The sequence below is a fragment of the Clarias gariepinus genome, chromosome 24 (genome assembly GCF_024256425.1).
Source record: "Clarias gariepinus isolate MV-2021 ecotype Netherlands chromosome 24, CGAR_prim_01v2, whole genome shotgun sequence".
NCBI lineage: Eukaryota > Metazoa > Chordata > Actinopteri > Siluriformes > Clariidae > Clarias > Clarias gariepinus.
The window spans coordinates 15994917-16011507 of NC_071123.1; the positions used below are offsets into that span (position 1 = coordinate 15994917).

Consider the following 16591-nt stretch of genomic DNA (forward strand, 5'->3'; position numbering starts at 1 on the left):
GTGTCACTCTGATATGTTTATTTTTCTTTAATAGACAGTTAAATCGCAAAAAAACGTATTTCCATGTGAGGGGCGGAAATTAAGCGTCCGTTTAATTTCAGCCGAGGCCGGCGGAAACCACCAGAACAAATGTGGCCCAGTTGGCTGTGCGGCATCCCATAATAAGCCCGCGCTCGGATTGAAGGGCCTCATTTAAATCGGCATCACGGAGCCGTCACTACAGAGAGGCGAGGGCTTCTCGCGCTCTTTCAACAGTCAGAGCTGTCAGACGTCTCCTCCGGCTCTAGTGTATTATCTCACGCAGACAGAGGGAAAACGCTAACATGAAAGAGGTGCTTAGAAACAAAATAGTCCACTGGCGAGCACCAGACAGACAGACAGACAGGGACTATGTACATGATATTATGATTAATATTAGTATGGTTGTTGTCGTTGTTGATGACAAAGACTATGGTCAGGCTGACTGACAGACATACTAATTATTCTTGTTAATGGTGGCGTTTGTTATTTACATATTTGTTATTTGCTTTCTTACAACCTCCGCCCCCCTGTAATGAGGACAATGATGATAGTCTTCACCGAGAGAAAGAGAGATGACAAACAAGGTATTAAGTGATATTAAGGAAAACCACTTAATATCATGCATTAGCGTAAAAAGTTTGCGGAAATAGTTAAAAGGTTAAAGCTAGAAACAATCTGGTGAGCTTTAATGTATTTGGTGATCTTATAATGTCAGGTTGAAGATTAAGTTTTGTCTTTAAAAAATTCGAATTAATATCTATTGGTGCAGGCGTTTATTTACACTGAGCAAGTAGCTTATTTTAAAGTAGATTATTAAATCCAGCTCATAACTGTTCATAACTTCGCTTTTATTTTAACATTTTGGGTTAAACTTCAGGCTGATCAAAGTACTGCGAAAGTTTAATAAAATTCTGTCCGGCGGTCGATTTAAGACGCGCCCACAGTTTGGCACTTGCACAGTACGCTGTTAAAACTTGTGGCACATAACTGCCCATAACTTCACTTCTACTCAACATTTTGATTTCATTTCTAGCGCAGGTTTACCTCCAGGCAAATACCGAAGTACCGACAAAGTTTCATTAAATTTAAAAGTTTATCCAGTTTGGTGTGATGCTGTCAACAAAATATGACCGGACAGACATAGAGAAATTTTTCTGAGACTGAGCAAATTCTGACCAATGACAAAATCTTTTCTTTTATTTATATAAATCAAATCGCCTGTGTCTATATATATATACATATATATATACACACACACACACACACACAATGGTAAGCTATCCTTTTCATTCTGATAAATGTAGAAATTTATCTAATAAATAACCTCAAGACACGTTTCATGTAAAGTAACATGCTGCGGCGATTTCAATTTCTATCTGCCACAAAAAAATCCCTGACATCACACATCATGTAGGGAAAAAAAAGAGAAAGCGGGTGCACGACAGGTCATGTACTACTTTAATGCTGTATATTTCAGCGGCGAGGCCGACGCTGCAGAAATGAAGTGCGATCAGCGGGAGCGCCCCAGGGAGCCATGCATGGCACGCTGCTGTTTTGGCAGGCAGGCAGGCAGGCTTAAGGAAATGTGAATGAGGAACATATTTTTCACGCCGCCTATTTACCGTGCCCTTCCGTCGGCGAAAAATCTATTTAAGGAAGCCTTCCTTTTGGCCCGAGGCGCAGTGGAGATGAATGGCGCCTGCTAATCTTGTTCTGACGCAAAATGCAGTAAAGCGAGCGTGAGGGCGAGCTGGAGTCGTACAACTGCTGGTTTTGAACTCCACCCTTGCATCATTCCCATTCTCGTGGAAATGCTAGTCGACTACGCGCGAACACGCTCCACTCTGTTTAATAAACATGGATTTAAAAAATAAGATAAAAACATTGTTCAAAGTCAATTATAATAATAATCTCACACTGATAAAATAATACAAAATAAAAGATATTTATAGTAAATCTATAAAATAATTCTGTAACTACTTACAGTTATGAAGTTTATAATATCTGGATTTGTCAAGATTAGGTAGCAAGTGTATCTTGCCTCCCTTCATGCACAGTAAAAAACTAAAATATGAAAGGGGTTAGCGTATGATCCAGAGGTGGCAGGGTCGAGCCTTGGGTCATGTTGCAGACATTTCATAATCGGCCATGCGCTCAGGGTCGAGGGGTCAGAATTCTTGCTCTCACATCAATCACACGTTCGCTAGCTGATGCATGTGGAAGCGGGCGGATAGCACATTTGCCTCCAAGTGTGTTCAAGAAGAACTGGTCCGAAAGGAGGCCGATAAAGTGCCCTGAACAACTGGTGTCTATTGGATGTGACTGTTTAGTCTTGGGGGTTGCCAGATCTCCAAAATCTGCATTTAGACACACTTTCATGGATGCTTTAGGAGAAATCCTTGTCGCTATTATTGTCGTAATTATTTGGAGTCCGTTAGATGCTACGGTACCGAGTGGACCAGAGATCTGTCACGTGTAAATATCTTAGTGTGGGGTCAGAGAGCAGGGTTAAAGGGCCTTGGCCCGAGTTGTAGCTTGGCAGCAGCGCTGTAGCTTTAACCCTACACCTTCTGATCAGTATCCCAGAGCTGTCACCGTCTGAGCCAGGGGATCTATTGTTCAATACCAGAAAAGCAAACACTCAGCGAAGAAGCTTATGAGACTCCCAGTTAGTTTTGCTCTATAGAGACTCTATATAGGCATCTTGGTCTCCATGAAGTGCCAGATCATTTATAATAAAAATCTGTCGGCTGTTTTTTTTTTTTGTTTTTTTTTTAAGTTTTTTTTTTAAAACATACTGAACATCCAAGCGTACAGAAAAATATGATAGATTAATGGTATAGAACGACCTGAAGTAACCCTGAGTGAGTACCCAGGAGGAGTGCGGTGTTCTGAACAGGAGACTCTACGAGAAAATCCAAAGACATGACATACGGTTCCGTTACAATTATCTTCTTAGTCATTATTTTATTTTATTTTAACAGCATAAACTGGATTTAATACTCATACTGTACATTCAGTGCGACATTAAGTTAATTAACCACACACACACACACACACACACACACACAAAAGGAAAAAAGTCGATCAATAAAAAGCCTGGCTTGCTCTTATGTACACTTCAGCTAAAGCATTGAACAGCTTGAAGGCATTCATGTGGTTCCTTTCTGCCTCAGGTCGTCTGTCTGGCTTTGTGCGAGCGAGAAACGTGTCGAAGGAATGTGAGTGTGTGTGTGAGAGAGAGAGAGACTACAGTTCAGGTTGCATTCTGATTGCTTCAGGGAAACTTTGGGGTTTCATGGCAGAGGAGTATATCCATCATTTCCCAAAGGACAGAACATGTCCCTCAGCTTCTTCAAGCAATGTGTTTGCGTGTGTGTGGGTGTGTATGATGAGATGGGAATGCGGCTTTCAAAAAAGTTTTAGCTTGAGAAAGGCGACAATAGACTTTTGTCCGGCATGTGTGTATGTGTGTGTGTGTGAGTGAGTACGTGGCCGGCTCGCACCCACTGAGGTGTAATTTTCTGTCATTTTGTCGCTGCTGTTTGCTTTGAAGATATTTCGCTTATTTTCTTGCCATGCTCGCTGAGTGCACTACGGGTGTGTGTGTGTGTGTGTGTGTGGAGTTTTGTCAGAGGCTTTGAGGTAATAAAGGGGGCGCAGCAGTCTTTTTGTCACTGTAAGCCTCCTTTAAAGGATTTGTGTTTGCTCTGTCCGGTAATGTCGTCCCTGTGTGTGTGTGTGTGTGTGTGTAGGAGAGACAGAAAGAGGACTGTGTATGTGTATGTCCTGTGCTTGAGATGCGAGCCTCCTCAGTTGTCATAGCCACACACAAGGATCCCTTATCTCCAGGCCCCAGGCAAGCAACCCTTGGGGACTCTCTGTAGGGAGAAGTGTGTGTGTGTGTGTGTGTGTGTGTGTGTGGGGCCCATACGCTTTCGGGAAGAGGTTTTGGACTGCGGGCAGTATGTCAGAGTCACAGTAATTACGGTAATGTGCTGCAATTACCTCTCGTTCAAGTCAATATTTTCAACGTTCACCTTTTACACGCTGCACAGCTGCTCAGAGAACAGCTGGATTAGGGAGTGGTATTTATTTGTTTGTTTATTTTTTAAAGATCCAATCATGAGGAATGATATGCATTACGATGGCTCATTTGGCTTGAGAACTGTTTCTTCCATTTAATACTATTTTAAAAAAAAAAGATATATATATATATATATATATATATATATATATATATATATATATATACTAAGAATATAATAGTGAGGGTGTTATGATATTAATTTATCATGGTATTGATAATATATCGCCTCGGTCAGATACACGCCGAGCCCTTCATCATGTATTCATCAACAAATCATGATTATTTCTGTTTTGTCTTATTCTCTGGTTAGTTGAGGCAGGAATACACCCCGCACCCCACACACATTCATATATGCTATACCAAAAACTTGCCAAAAATGAGGGGAGGCTCATCGGTTTCCGTCTCCCAAATTGCTTTCCACTTGTCAATAATTTTTTTCACTGTAGAACATCGAACTTCCAAATTGCTTGGAAATGGTTTCATAACCCTGGTTAGATTAATGATATAATTGCTTCTCTAAGATCGTGGCTTATGTCTTTCCCTCTTGGCATTGTGCAAACCTCCAGAACGTCTGATTGTTAATTCACGAGGGGAACTGGGATAATGCTACAAGGTGCTTACCGCGCGCTTCAATAGATGCCATTTTGTCTCTGAGCTGTTTTCCACTGTATTGGACTGATTCGTTGCAACTGGAGAGGCCCGACTCAATTCTCTCACACGCCCACACGCGCGCACACAGCGGTATTTAGACGTTTTATACATTCTTGTACACACTGATAATATTTTATATAATTGTAAATATTGGTATTGGTGCGCTGCAGTATCTATTTTTTGTACACTACCAGACATGAGCTACTTCCGCGATTTGCGATTTACGATTGTTCATATCTGCAGAAGTTCCTAACTTGAATGTTCGGAAGTCGGGGACTACCTGTATGTTGTTGACCAGCTATGATCACATGATTTAATTCATGCAATACTTTGCAAAAGTCTGCAGAGCAAAGATGTCTTCAAAAAAAAAAAACTACAAACCCCAGTAAGCAGTAATAAATGAAACAAAGTCAGTATTTCATACGACACCAGTTTGTATGAATACGACCACCTGACCTTTTTTACTTTGATAAGAAGATGGCACACCGAGAGCCTGAGACATAGAGTCTATCCAAGGCAGACAGCAGCATAGCATTTCATTCATTCCGAGCATAAAGGAGGCTGAGGTATAAGAGCTGAACTGCTGGCATTTGTAAAGCAACAACGAGACACACACTCACTGTGTCTACATTGCCAGGTTGAGAGCTGTATCCATTCTCAATAGCCACCTGCTCCGGTCTAAGCCAGAACTTAAAAAAAAAAAAAAAAAAAAAAAAAAAACTTACACATCTGTCCATTGTCTAAGGCCTTTCAATTCCAAAACAGCCATTTCCCCAAATGCCACGTAATAAAGTAACCCAGACAGCAGGCATCTCGTGTTGGCAAAACGCAGCGCAGGGACGCTACGGCTTGCACGCCATGCCAGCTTTGTGTCTCCAGTGTCCAGCGGAGGGGAAATTGATTCTAACAATGATGTATAACTGAGCGGGACTGTCGAGTGGCCAGCATTTAGACTAGCTGCAGCAAGCGGGACTGGTTTTCTGGCCCGAAGGGTGTTTGGGAGCGGTTGAGTTATTTTCATTTACCGCCACTGTATAGCGCTTAAACAGTCGTATCTGGGTCCTTATATCTGTATCTTTTAAACTTTAAGCCTACACCTTAAGGTTTTAGGAATGAAACATGACCCTCATTGCTTTGTCTCTACAAACAACAGGAATATCAACACAGTGTATTTTACTGAGCTGAGACTGCATACAAACAAACTGATTGGGGTTTTTCTGTCTGCGCACAGCCGTAAAAAAACAAGCACTTTAGCTTTAGCGCTCGCTTGTTGTTGTTGGTCTCTGCACAACAACATGGCACAGGTTTTACGCCGGATGCCCTTCCTGACGCAACCCTCCCATTTTATCCGGGTTTGTGACCGGCACTGGATCCAGGGCACTGGCTGGAAATCGAACCCAGGCCTTCTGCATGGCAGGCGAAACACCTACCACTGAGCCACCAATGCCTATCACTATTACAGTGAAAGCTTGACATATGAATGCCCCTTCCTTTATACATTTTTTAATCAAGAATTGAATTATGGCATTTTTTAAATGCGAGCGAACAAACTAAACCGAACGCCGGATAAGTTGCGAACTTGCGTAAACTTGTTTGGAAAGCCAAGTCAGAGAAAGTCGTTTCATAAGAGTCCATGCACGATACCAACGTTGCCCTCGGCCTACTTTCCAAAGCTACGTGAGGTTATATGTCCGCCTCCGGAAATGATTATATTTTTACGCCGGGGTAACGGCGGTGTATACACTAAATATTTTACTGGTGTCAAAACACCTTCTTCTTCTTTTTGTCAAACTTCACCTTCATCGCGCGCCTCGTGCTCCTAGCGGGCGCTGCTCCCTAATGGGGTTCTGTAAGCTGTGACGGGAACATGCTTTGATCACTGCACACACTTCACTAGCATTCCTGCGAATCCAGCGGTACGATTTTGTTTGAACAAACATTTACACTCAATTTTGCTACAAATTGACAGACACAATGGCAGTATAGTCGTAAGCCTGTATTCTCACTTTAGCAGCGACTCTTTCTCTGCTACGCCACTGCTATATTGAGTTGTCGTGAGCAGGACTGTTTTTTAAAAAATCTCTTTCACATAGTTTTTATTTTAAATATGCAACATTTTCTAAAAATTTCTATCCTGAACACCCCTCGTCATTCCGACTCACAAGATTAATAAAAATGTTTTTTTTTAATGTTATCGTTTCTATAGTTACAGCTGTTTCCTGTTCACGTATCCTAGTGATATTAGTAATAAATGGTGATGGTTCCAATAAGCCTTTTTCAGTAAGCTCTAATGATATGTTCAAATATACCCTTAGGGCTGTCGATATCAACGGCAAGTTTGACCCTGATGGCTTCCCATAACCGCAGTGTGTTTATGTGGGAGTGGCGGCTCAGGTGGCTAGTGCTCTACCATGTTGATTTTTGGATCGTTTATGAGCCCCGCTGTGGGTGGGTTTTTGACACCCCATACTATCCAGTCACTGCATGCAGTGCCGGTCCCATTTGCAGGATTTTAATTTACCATTTGTTTCTTCTAACCACTTTGTCATACATTTCGTTTTTTCCAACAATGCACGTTTTTATAATACAAGTCAATGATAGAGTATTTTAAAATTGTGAATCACAGACTGTTACTATCCCAAATTTTTATCTAGATTAAATTTTTTAATCGACTGACACCACTAATATACACAGTATTGTTTGTACAGTTGATATTCAGATGTGTCGACTACTGACGCTTTATAAAGCCTTTATAACGGCTATATTTCTAGAAAATTCTATATATGTCTGGTGACTCTAAATGAACTTCTCCTCTGCAGCACAGGTAAGTTTTGGTCTTGCTTTCCTGGGAAGGTCTTCATGAGAGCCAGTTTCAAATGCACTTGACAATACTGTTCTTGCAAGAACTATCCCAGAAGAGCTGACCTTCGTGTCTTAAAATAACAACTGATTGCTGTTGTTGCTGCTGTTATGTAATTACGTAATTCCATATGAGTTATTGTTCTAGAATGTAGAAAATAAATCCAAACTCCTGTCCAATAATATATATACTGTAAATATACTGTATGTATCTATACAGAATAAGAAAGCCACATCTAAGAGAGTAGGTACTTAAAAAAAGCTGAAGAAATACAATTGAATTATTGGAGAGAAAAAGGGAATGTGATACCTGATAACATAAACAAAAGAAAAAAAAAGGAATGCATGCTGAAAGTATCAAGCTGAGCAATAATATGCAACTTTATTTGTTGGTTACTGTTTGAACACAACCTGCTTTTATTTGAAGCAGAAACTCGAACGACCAGCGACGTGCGGGAACTTGGATGTCTCTGGTTCGTAAGAAGTGTATAAAGTAGTTATGATGGCTCCTCTATCATGGCTATTCTTCTGAAAGGATTTATGTTGCAGCTTAAAAGAATGGAGCTAAATTAGGTCTGAAAGCTCTGCGCCTCCATTTCAGACTGGACCACAATGAAACCAAAGTAACACACTGATTGGTTCCTCCTGGCTCTGAACTCCAGGCCCTGCCGAATTTAACCAGTGCGCATGCATTAGGATAAATACTGTTATTATTAAATTAGAGTGGAATGTAAATTAGAATAAAAACCTGGAATACATATACATATAATAAAAATAGTAATAGTAATAATACATGCCGGTAGCGCTGCATATCAGAGTGGCAGCATCAATAAACCCAGCAGTGGGTGTCTCTATGCGGCTGGTTCACGCAGCTTTGGTTTTTAAGATTCTCAGCAGGTGTTTCGAGCCATTTAAACTGCAGACACACACACATACACACCCAAACACCCAGACGTGCCTCGGTATACGATTACCGGCAAATGGGGTGTGCAGAGAAACTAGCACTGATATAGCTGGATTTAAACGCACTCAAATTCAGTTACCCCTACGCACCGAACACCTTCCGCTTGATCAGCAGGACGTCAAGCGCTCATCCTATTAAGTTTCAACTGTTCTGCTTTTAATTAGATCTTGGTTAGCAAACTTAACAAAAAAAAAAAAAAAAAACTGAAGAAAGTACTGTTTTAAAAGCGTTTGCAGAGATAAATCCAGAAGATCAATTTAGATCAATCGTGGACAGAACGTTCGGCAAGGAAAGATATTGCAAGGTTTGTGGTTTGATTATAAACTACACCAAGTAGGCAGGAAATCCTTCAAAAACTCACTAAAACATGGCAATCGACTTTGACAAGTTCAACGGCGAGCCTAGCCTAGCTTAATGATACACTGATGGAGGAAAAGACGTCTGCTTTTTATGAGCTGTTAAGCGGACCATAATCTTAGGTCAGTGAATTTATGCCTTGGTTATTCCTTTCCTTTGGGTTTCACACACACTCACTCATCATCTGTCTATTCATCCTCTGTCTTGGCATTTGACAGATGCGCTTATCCAGAGCAACTTACATTTTTATCTCATTATACTTCTGAGCTGTTGCCTTGCTCAAGGGCCCAACAGTAGCAACTTGGTGGTCGTGGGGTTTGAACCTGGGACCTACCGAACCACTGAGCCACCCCTGTCTTTCTGTCCTTTACATAGGGTCACAGGGGGCCTGGAGTCTATCCCAGGAGACATAGGGCACGAGGCGGGGTACACCCTGTACGGTTTGCCAATCCATCTCAGGGCACATGGTCATTTACACATTACGGGCGTTTAGCCTAATCTGCATGCCGCTTATGATCACACTCAAAAAACAAAAAATTAACAACAAAAAGTGTCGTCACAGACTATGGCTGAAAAATCTCCAACAGGCCCAAGAATAAAGAAGAGCGCTTTTCTTGGAATAACGGAAATGTCAAGCTGCATCTTAAAGCTGAAGATTAGCACCTTGCTAAATGTTACGGGCTACTTTTCCCATCTACTTCACCTTTACATCCAGTGAACCGAGGACTCATATACAGGGCTTTGTTGGACTGGAATAATAAAGCCAATAGTAAAAAAAAGAAAAGAAGACAAGGCAGAAAAAGTGGGCTGTTTTATTTAATTCCTTCGTTCAATGTATGTGTGTGTGTGTGTGTGTGTGGCGTGTCTGCCCAAGGCCTCGATAATGGATGGGCGGTCTTCCCATTGTCCGGCGCTAAATGGTTTTTCTGTCAGCTCGCTCCTACATAAATGAGTGCAACCAGAGGGTGAGGGTTAAAAACACTTTTACAGGTGGAACGCTTGGTGGAGGAAGCAGACGGGGGAAATGAAGTGGAAGAAAAGTGGGTGGCCCCTGATAATGATCTGAAAGGTGGCCGATGGAAACCGGGATCCGTGTGGCATTGATCAATGGGAACGTGACAGACTGAGGTATCAGCACAAACGCGGCTAATCCAAGGTGAAAGAGGAGGTGTGGTCAATTAAAAACGTGCTTCCACACCAGCTGAACCGCCAAGGTCACAGAAACTCCACTAGGGTGTGATGCTATGGACTCGTTACAATGGGTAAGTCCCGATTTCTTTGGTCAGACCGGATTTGCATGTCAGGACGGTTCAAGGGACTTTTACTGCACGGTGAAATCCTCTACTCTTTGCTCACCCCAGCTCCTAGTAAGTAGGCCGTGGTCAGAGGTCAGGGTCAGCCATGATACAGTCTCCCTGTAGCAGACCGGGTTAAGGGCCTTTCTCAAGGGCCCAACAGCAGCAACCTGGTGGAGCTGGGGTTCGAACCACCGACCTCTCGTTCAGAGCCTTAAATATCATGCTCACTACATGGTGATGTGACGTGGATGAGAACGGGCAGATCGGAGATTCAGGTGAATTGCAATAAACAGAATTGGTCTAGACTTGAAACACCCAGTGCTTCCAGGCTATAAGTTAAATCCTACCCTAGTAAACAGATTTGAAGAAGAATACAAATTCCTTACAATATCTATACAATATTCACTACTCCTAAGAAAGGAATGCACAACATCTCAGAGGAAAATAGTCAACGGTTCTAGGAAAATAATCAACGATCACCTGTGGATCACCTGTGGATAGGCACTCCTATGAGAAGCAGACTTACTCTTTCAGCTTGCACTCGCTTAACTACAGAACGTCAATTAAACTTTTTAAATAAGCACTAGGTCGCTAACATGCAAACAAATGCTAAATCTTGGGATGAAAAAAAAAAGAAGGAAAACAGTACACATAGACTAGCGCTGTCATCAGATTTCCATGGTAACCCAGCATTTCAGACAAAGACATCAGGAATACATTCAGCAGTGCAAATGGATATGTGGCCAAAAATAAGGAGCTTGAAAGAATGAAAACCTTCATATACTTCATAAAAACACACACACACACATACGCGCACAGATGCACATTTGTACTTAGTGTCTCAGGGTGTTCCGTACACCCTGCACTTGCATAATCGTGACCTGTGTATTCATGCAGAGAATGTGCCAGGCAGACAATCATTAAGAAATCTTTTGGCCTCTTAGAAGTGAAGAGTCGTATCTTCACGAGCCTAGTGAATGCTTGGAAAAGAAAGAAAGTAGGATATTTAATCCTAGTAAAGCCAAGTGGAAGCAGAATGTTCCCACAAAACATACAAAAACAGGCAGCTCTAAATAAAGCTGTATTATTGTAATATTATAACAAATGCCAGACTAAAAAGCTTAATAGCTTGAAAAAAAAACTGAAGCATGACAGACTGATGTGACCATTTTTTTTTTTTACTTTTTACTTAGTGTCCTAAACTCTCTGCTTCCAGCAGCGTTTAATTTTAGGGTGGGGTTTATGATTTTACACTTTTTTTCCCTTTCATCTTCTCTTTTTATCCCCTAAGGGAGCTTTCATTACTCCTTGGCCGCTCCGCATAGGATTAATGTCACCGAGTCCGTCTCCGAGGCACACAAAGGCTACGATATGAGCACATAAAATGTGGGGTCGGAGAGATTTACCGTCCGCACTTTGATGAGCAAACTGAGAGCTTTGCTTTGGACCATGACTACGGTCCAGGGATTCGAATATGTCATAATGCTCTTATGGGGAAATGAAGTTGGCGGGTGTGAAACGAGCAAGCTCCTTGTCTTGCTCAGATTGATCAATAAAAATGGAATTTGAGTGTGCACCTAATGTGCTTGAAACATTTCCCCGGCTCGCTCTTGTAAAAATATGCGTGTGCCGCACAGTACGCATGATCTGGGCATACAGTATACTGTAGAAATTCGTGACGAGTAATTGTTATAACAGGAATAAATAAAAACCCGGTACTAATACGAAAACGCTGATGTTAACTGTAGGAGCCCCGAGGCTGTTTGGAATTCACAGACCTAGCAGAGCCGATATAAAAGCGTCACAGGCGCATGGAATGCTGACCCTCCAACTTCCGTAGCACAAATCTGCCATGCGTGCACGTTAATCCATGCACAGATAAAACTAATGAATTACCCCTGCTAGCATAAATCAGTGTGCTGCCTTTTCATGTTGGGTTTTAATGAGCTATCGAAAGCTTAATTAATTCACCGCAAATTCCTAAAATGAACTCCGTGAGCTTCCATTAAGATTCGGTGTGTTTACGGGGCTCTGAGCAGAGCGTTATGTCAACACGCCTGGGAACACAGCTAGCGCCCTTTCCCGATACCTTACCCGATGAATGAGAGGAAAATTCCCTGGCACTTTACTGATCATTTCCCTTCACAGTATGCCCTAACCCTCTGCATTACCTTGATGAAGTGAAAACAGTTGAGGAATACTAATGAAATTCAGGCCTAATTGAAGCTCTAATATTTATCCATTATCTATACATTACCACACAATAATATCCTCCTTCCTGGTAACCCAACAGAGATTAATCAAAGTCCTCCTTAATGGAAAACATAAAACGGTTTATGTAAAACCCACTGTAGCTGTAAAAAAAAAAAGAGTTTGGTGTACTTTGTGTATTTATAGTCCTGCATAAAAACCTATCTAGAAGTTACTCGCACACTAGAAATCAACAAGAACTGAGGTTGTGTCTGTCTTTACTACTTACATCATCTATCTCAAGATTTTCACTATTAAGTAAATGGTCCCAGTGGTAAGGAAGAAAAAAAAAAGTTAAAGCCACTTACTTGAGAGTGAACTGTTCCACTGTTGAGTTTGGCACCAGATACAAGAAGATGTTGAGAGTCTCGCCAGGCTTTAATGGTTTATCAGGTAGCCTCAAGAAAAGGTTCTTGTCCAGTTGCTTGTCCACTACCAGCTGCTCCTGACTGGGCTGGTACAGGCTGATGCTCCCAATACGAAGTAGTGGCTGTTGGGATGTGCTCTCCCCTCGAGACCCTCCTCCTCGCCTGGGGTAACTTTCACCACACTCTCCTTTGCTGTCTGGATCATGGAGGGTGTAATAAAGCTCTGCCTGTAGGGTTTCCCCAGTCATCTCCAGAATGTCTGCAACCGAGGACTTTCTGCGACCTAAAGGTGCCACGTTGACGTTGAACCAGGTGGACGGGAGGTCCAGTTGTGCCAAGCATTGTGCCAAGTTACCCTGGAGCCTGCAAGAAGTCTTGATCTCCCGAACATCACGGAAAGCATGTAACCTCACACACGGCAGCTTATCTTGGACCTTAAAGTCATCCCAGTCCCGGCCTGCAATGTAAAACAGCACCTGGACCACTGGGTTGCTTGCGAAGACCTTGGACTGTACAATAAATGCCCGTACCTTCCAGTTGACGGTCAGCCTACCAGGGATGTCCAGGGGACTTGAAGGCTGTAAAAGATCTTTGGAAAGAGTCTGGTCCTGGGTGAAATGACCCAAAGAGATGTTGACCGAGGGTAACTCCTTGGTCTGAAAGACCACAAAGCTCTCAGAACGATGCAAGGGATGTCCGCCCGGGGCATTTCGTACTGCAGTTCGGCTCTCTTGAAGAAAGAAGGCCAGTTGGGTGTTGGAGAGCTTGAAGCTGGCAGGAAGGTAGAGGTCTGGGGGGCTGGAGGTGGCAGTAGCAGCAGGGGCATTGAGCAGGGCGTCATAATTGGTGGGGGAAACTTTACCTGCAACTAAAGAGACAACAAAAGGAAAGATAAAAGAGCTGTAACAGTCAGTACAATGCAGAGCACATCACACCGAATAAGACTAAGTCCTTAGGTAACTTCCAAGCGGAGTCAATGAGCACAGAAACAATAACCCTTAGGGGAAACACTCTGATACAGACTTATAAACACAGTTATATTTAAATGGGCAAAAACAAAGATTTTTTCCTTTTCTTTAAGTGACATAATGCATATTCAAGGTGCAGGTCAGCTAAGGTGCAGCTGTTTAGATGTTGGTCAGTTTATATACATATATATATATATATATATATATATATATATATGAGAGAGAGAGAGAGAGAGAGAGAGAGAGAGATATGGATGCAGAAACAGTTTCATGCCTGGGGACAAACATAGTTACATAAATTTCTGAATGTCTGCACCATACTTTGATTGTAGCTGAAAACAAACTAGATAAAACAAAGCTACCTTGACGGAACCACAAACCTGAAACAAATACTAGCCAGAGCTCAAATCAATTCATAAAACATACAGAATGAAAATAATTGCATTAATTAAACCATCATAAAGGTCACATGCTTGAACCATAAATAAAAAAAAACCCATCTATACAAGCTTTTGCATGTAAAGCTGTTTTTTTAAAAGGGAGACATATAAATCCAACATACTTATAAGCAGAAACAGTGAACAGAGAAGCCATGGACTGTCTTTCTCATGTAGTGTAGCAACAAATTGTCCCATATTAGGACTCCTTTGAGGTGCAGTTCAACTAAGATACATTCGTGGCCCACACAAAGAAACATCCATGAAAATGCAGCGATAATCCCGAAAGGATCTAAGCCAGAAGTTTGTAGAGTGACTCTTTGAAAGTTTCCGAAACTTATCCGAGTTGATGAGAAGCCCAGAGTAATCCATCCATGTCACAATCCCTTAGAAAACAAACGCTGAGCGGAAAGCGAATCCCGGTAAGCGCTTCTCCAACCCGCATGTGTGTCCCGGCATGCTGAAACTCTTCGTGCTCTTTCACTTTGTGAACTAAACCCTTTGCACTCTGTCGCAGCTGCTCCAGTGCATGGCTCCTCCTAGCAGTTCCAGTCGCACCGCCCACAGCGAGACAAAGACCAGACACCTCCCTGTCTCACCACACCTTGCCCCAGCTTTGTAATCACTACTTTAGCTGGCGGCCTGTGTGAAAACACAGGCCTCCCAGGACACTGACACCAGGCTGACTACAAACTCTCCTACTCCATTTATCTTCTCCCGACGGACGTGTTCAGGCAGACACCGTGCATTTCTGTGTGTGTGTGTGTGTGTGTGTCTGTGAGTGAGTGTGAGTAAGTGTGTCCCGGGGTGTAGTGGGGGAGGGTTGCATTACTCGAACGCCTTCAGGCACCACAGACAGAAACGGGGGATTAGAGAAAAGATCATTGGTGAATTAGCCCTGCTCTCCTTCCCTCTTCACAGACTTGCTCCAAAATACATTTGAATGAAAGAGGGGGATGGGGAGGGGGAGAGAGAGAGAGAGAGTTTGCCACTCATTCAACACTTACTCCTGAGAACGACTTCTCGCCGGCTTACAAAGAAAGAAACGAATCCGCATATTTGGGACTTCCTTCTCTAAGTAAAGATTTTTTCTTTTGGCAACGCCGTCAGAAAGTCGCTCGCATCCCTCCTGCTTTTCTATTACACAACCACAAAGACAGGACACAGACTTTTTTTTTTTTTTCCTTTTTTCTTTCAGTTTGAGTTTCTGCCCACACTGTTCTATAGCCGCTGAAGGTTACTATCTTCTTCGCTTTCAATGGAGGCGCTCGGATTGTAAATGGTTGGATTCGGTTTCGCTCTTGCTCCAAGGTCTGGCACAATTGTAGGCTGCAGTGCGAGAAATGAATACCTACTAAAAGGATGAGCTAATGCCTGTGAAAGCCAATCCATTACAAACACATTAGCCTCTAAAGTGCGTTTCTGCAAACTCTTTCCACAACGCAGGTGGACAGAGGTAGTTGAGTTCAAGCACCCCCAAAACCCCTATACCCCTTTGCACCATCACCGCCACCACCACAACCCATTCTTCACTGATCACGCTCACTGCTTCAGGGCAATGACTTCATACCAGCTTGCATGAAATCATACATCTTCATCATTTTGCATGACAGCGACATGAAACGACCTCCCGTGTTCAGATAATAAATTATCTCTTGCTACATCCCCAAGTTACAAGACATAATAAAGAAATACGATCAGCGTTACTGATCCTTTTTCACAGTACCTCCGCTTTTACACTTTAGTATGGCTAGAAATGAAAACAAAAATGACCTCCTTAAAATTCTTGCTTGAATTACTTCCCTTAAACAACGCTAAAAGATCATAACCACAAACTTGTGATACTTATGAACTTGTGATAAACCAAACCCGCTTAACTTATTGTTTTCCAAAGAAACCCCTCCCCCAATCCCGTCAATAATTTTAGATTGTACATTATACTGCTTTTTTTCTTTTCTATTATACCCATTAGGTTCGGTTCAATTATGAATCTCGATTCTTTTATGTGGCGATTTACATAAATATATATTTTTTATAATACTGGTCGAATAACCAGTGATCAGAATTGGCTGGGTTTCAGTTTAATTAGCCATGACCAGCCATTCAGCCACATTCAAATTCACATTTCAAATTCTAAGTATAATTTTATGTTACTTACACAGTCATACACAGTATGATATGCAATAAATTATAATAAAATAAATTATGGAATGGAATTAGAATAAAATATAGAAAAACTTAGCTGTTGAGAAAAATAGAAGAATGAAATATAAAAAAAATTTTTTTTTAGCTGTACACATACTGAACAAACAATTCTGTGCAGAAACA

At 41.9% G+C, this 16591-nt stretch overlaps 1 protein-coding gene across 2 annotated transcripts in view; it reads right to left on the reverse strand.

Annotated features, from left to right (window-relative positions):
- The window catches only part of tmem132e (transmembrane protein 132E), a 285151-nt gene that overhangs the window by 61914 nt on the left and 206646 nt on the right, over positions 1 to 16591 (reverse strand). Inside the window, exons 1-2 of one of the 2 annotated variants that reach the window (XM_053485506.1) lie at positions 14389 to 14730; positions 12799 to 13726 (exon numbers count right to left, since the gene is read on the reverse strand). In XM_053485506.1, coding sequence (XP_053341481.1) covers positions 12799 to 13726; positions 14389 to 14461 — 1001 coding nt within the window. In that variant the 5' untranslated portion in view covers positions 14462 to 14730. Of the gene's footprint in view, positions 1 to 12798; positions 13727 to 14388; positions 14731 to 16591 lie in introns of those variants that run through there. The other variant, XM_053485508.1, reaches the window with a different exon arrangement.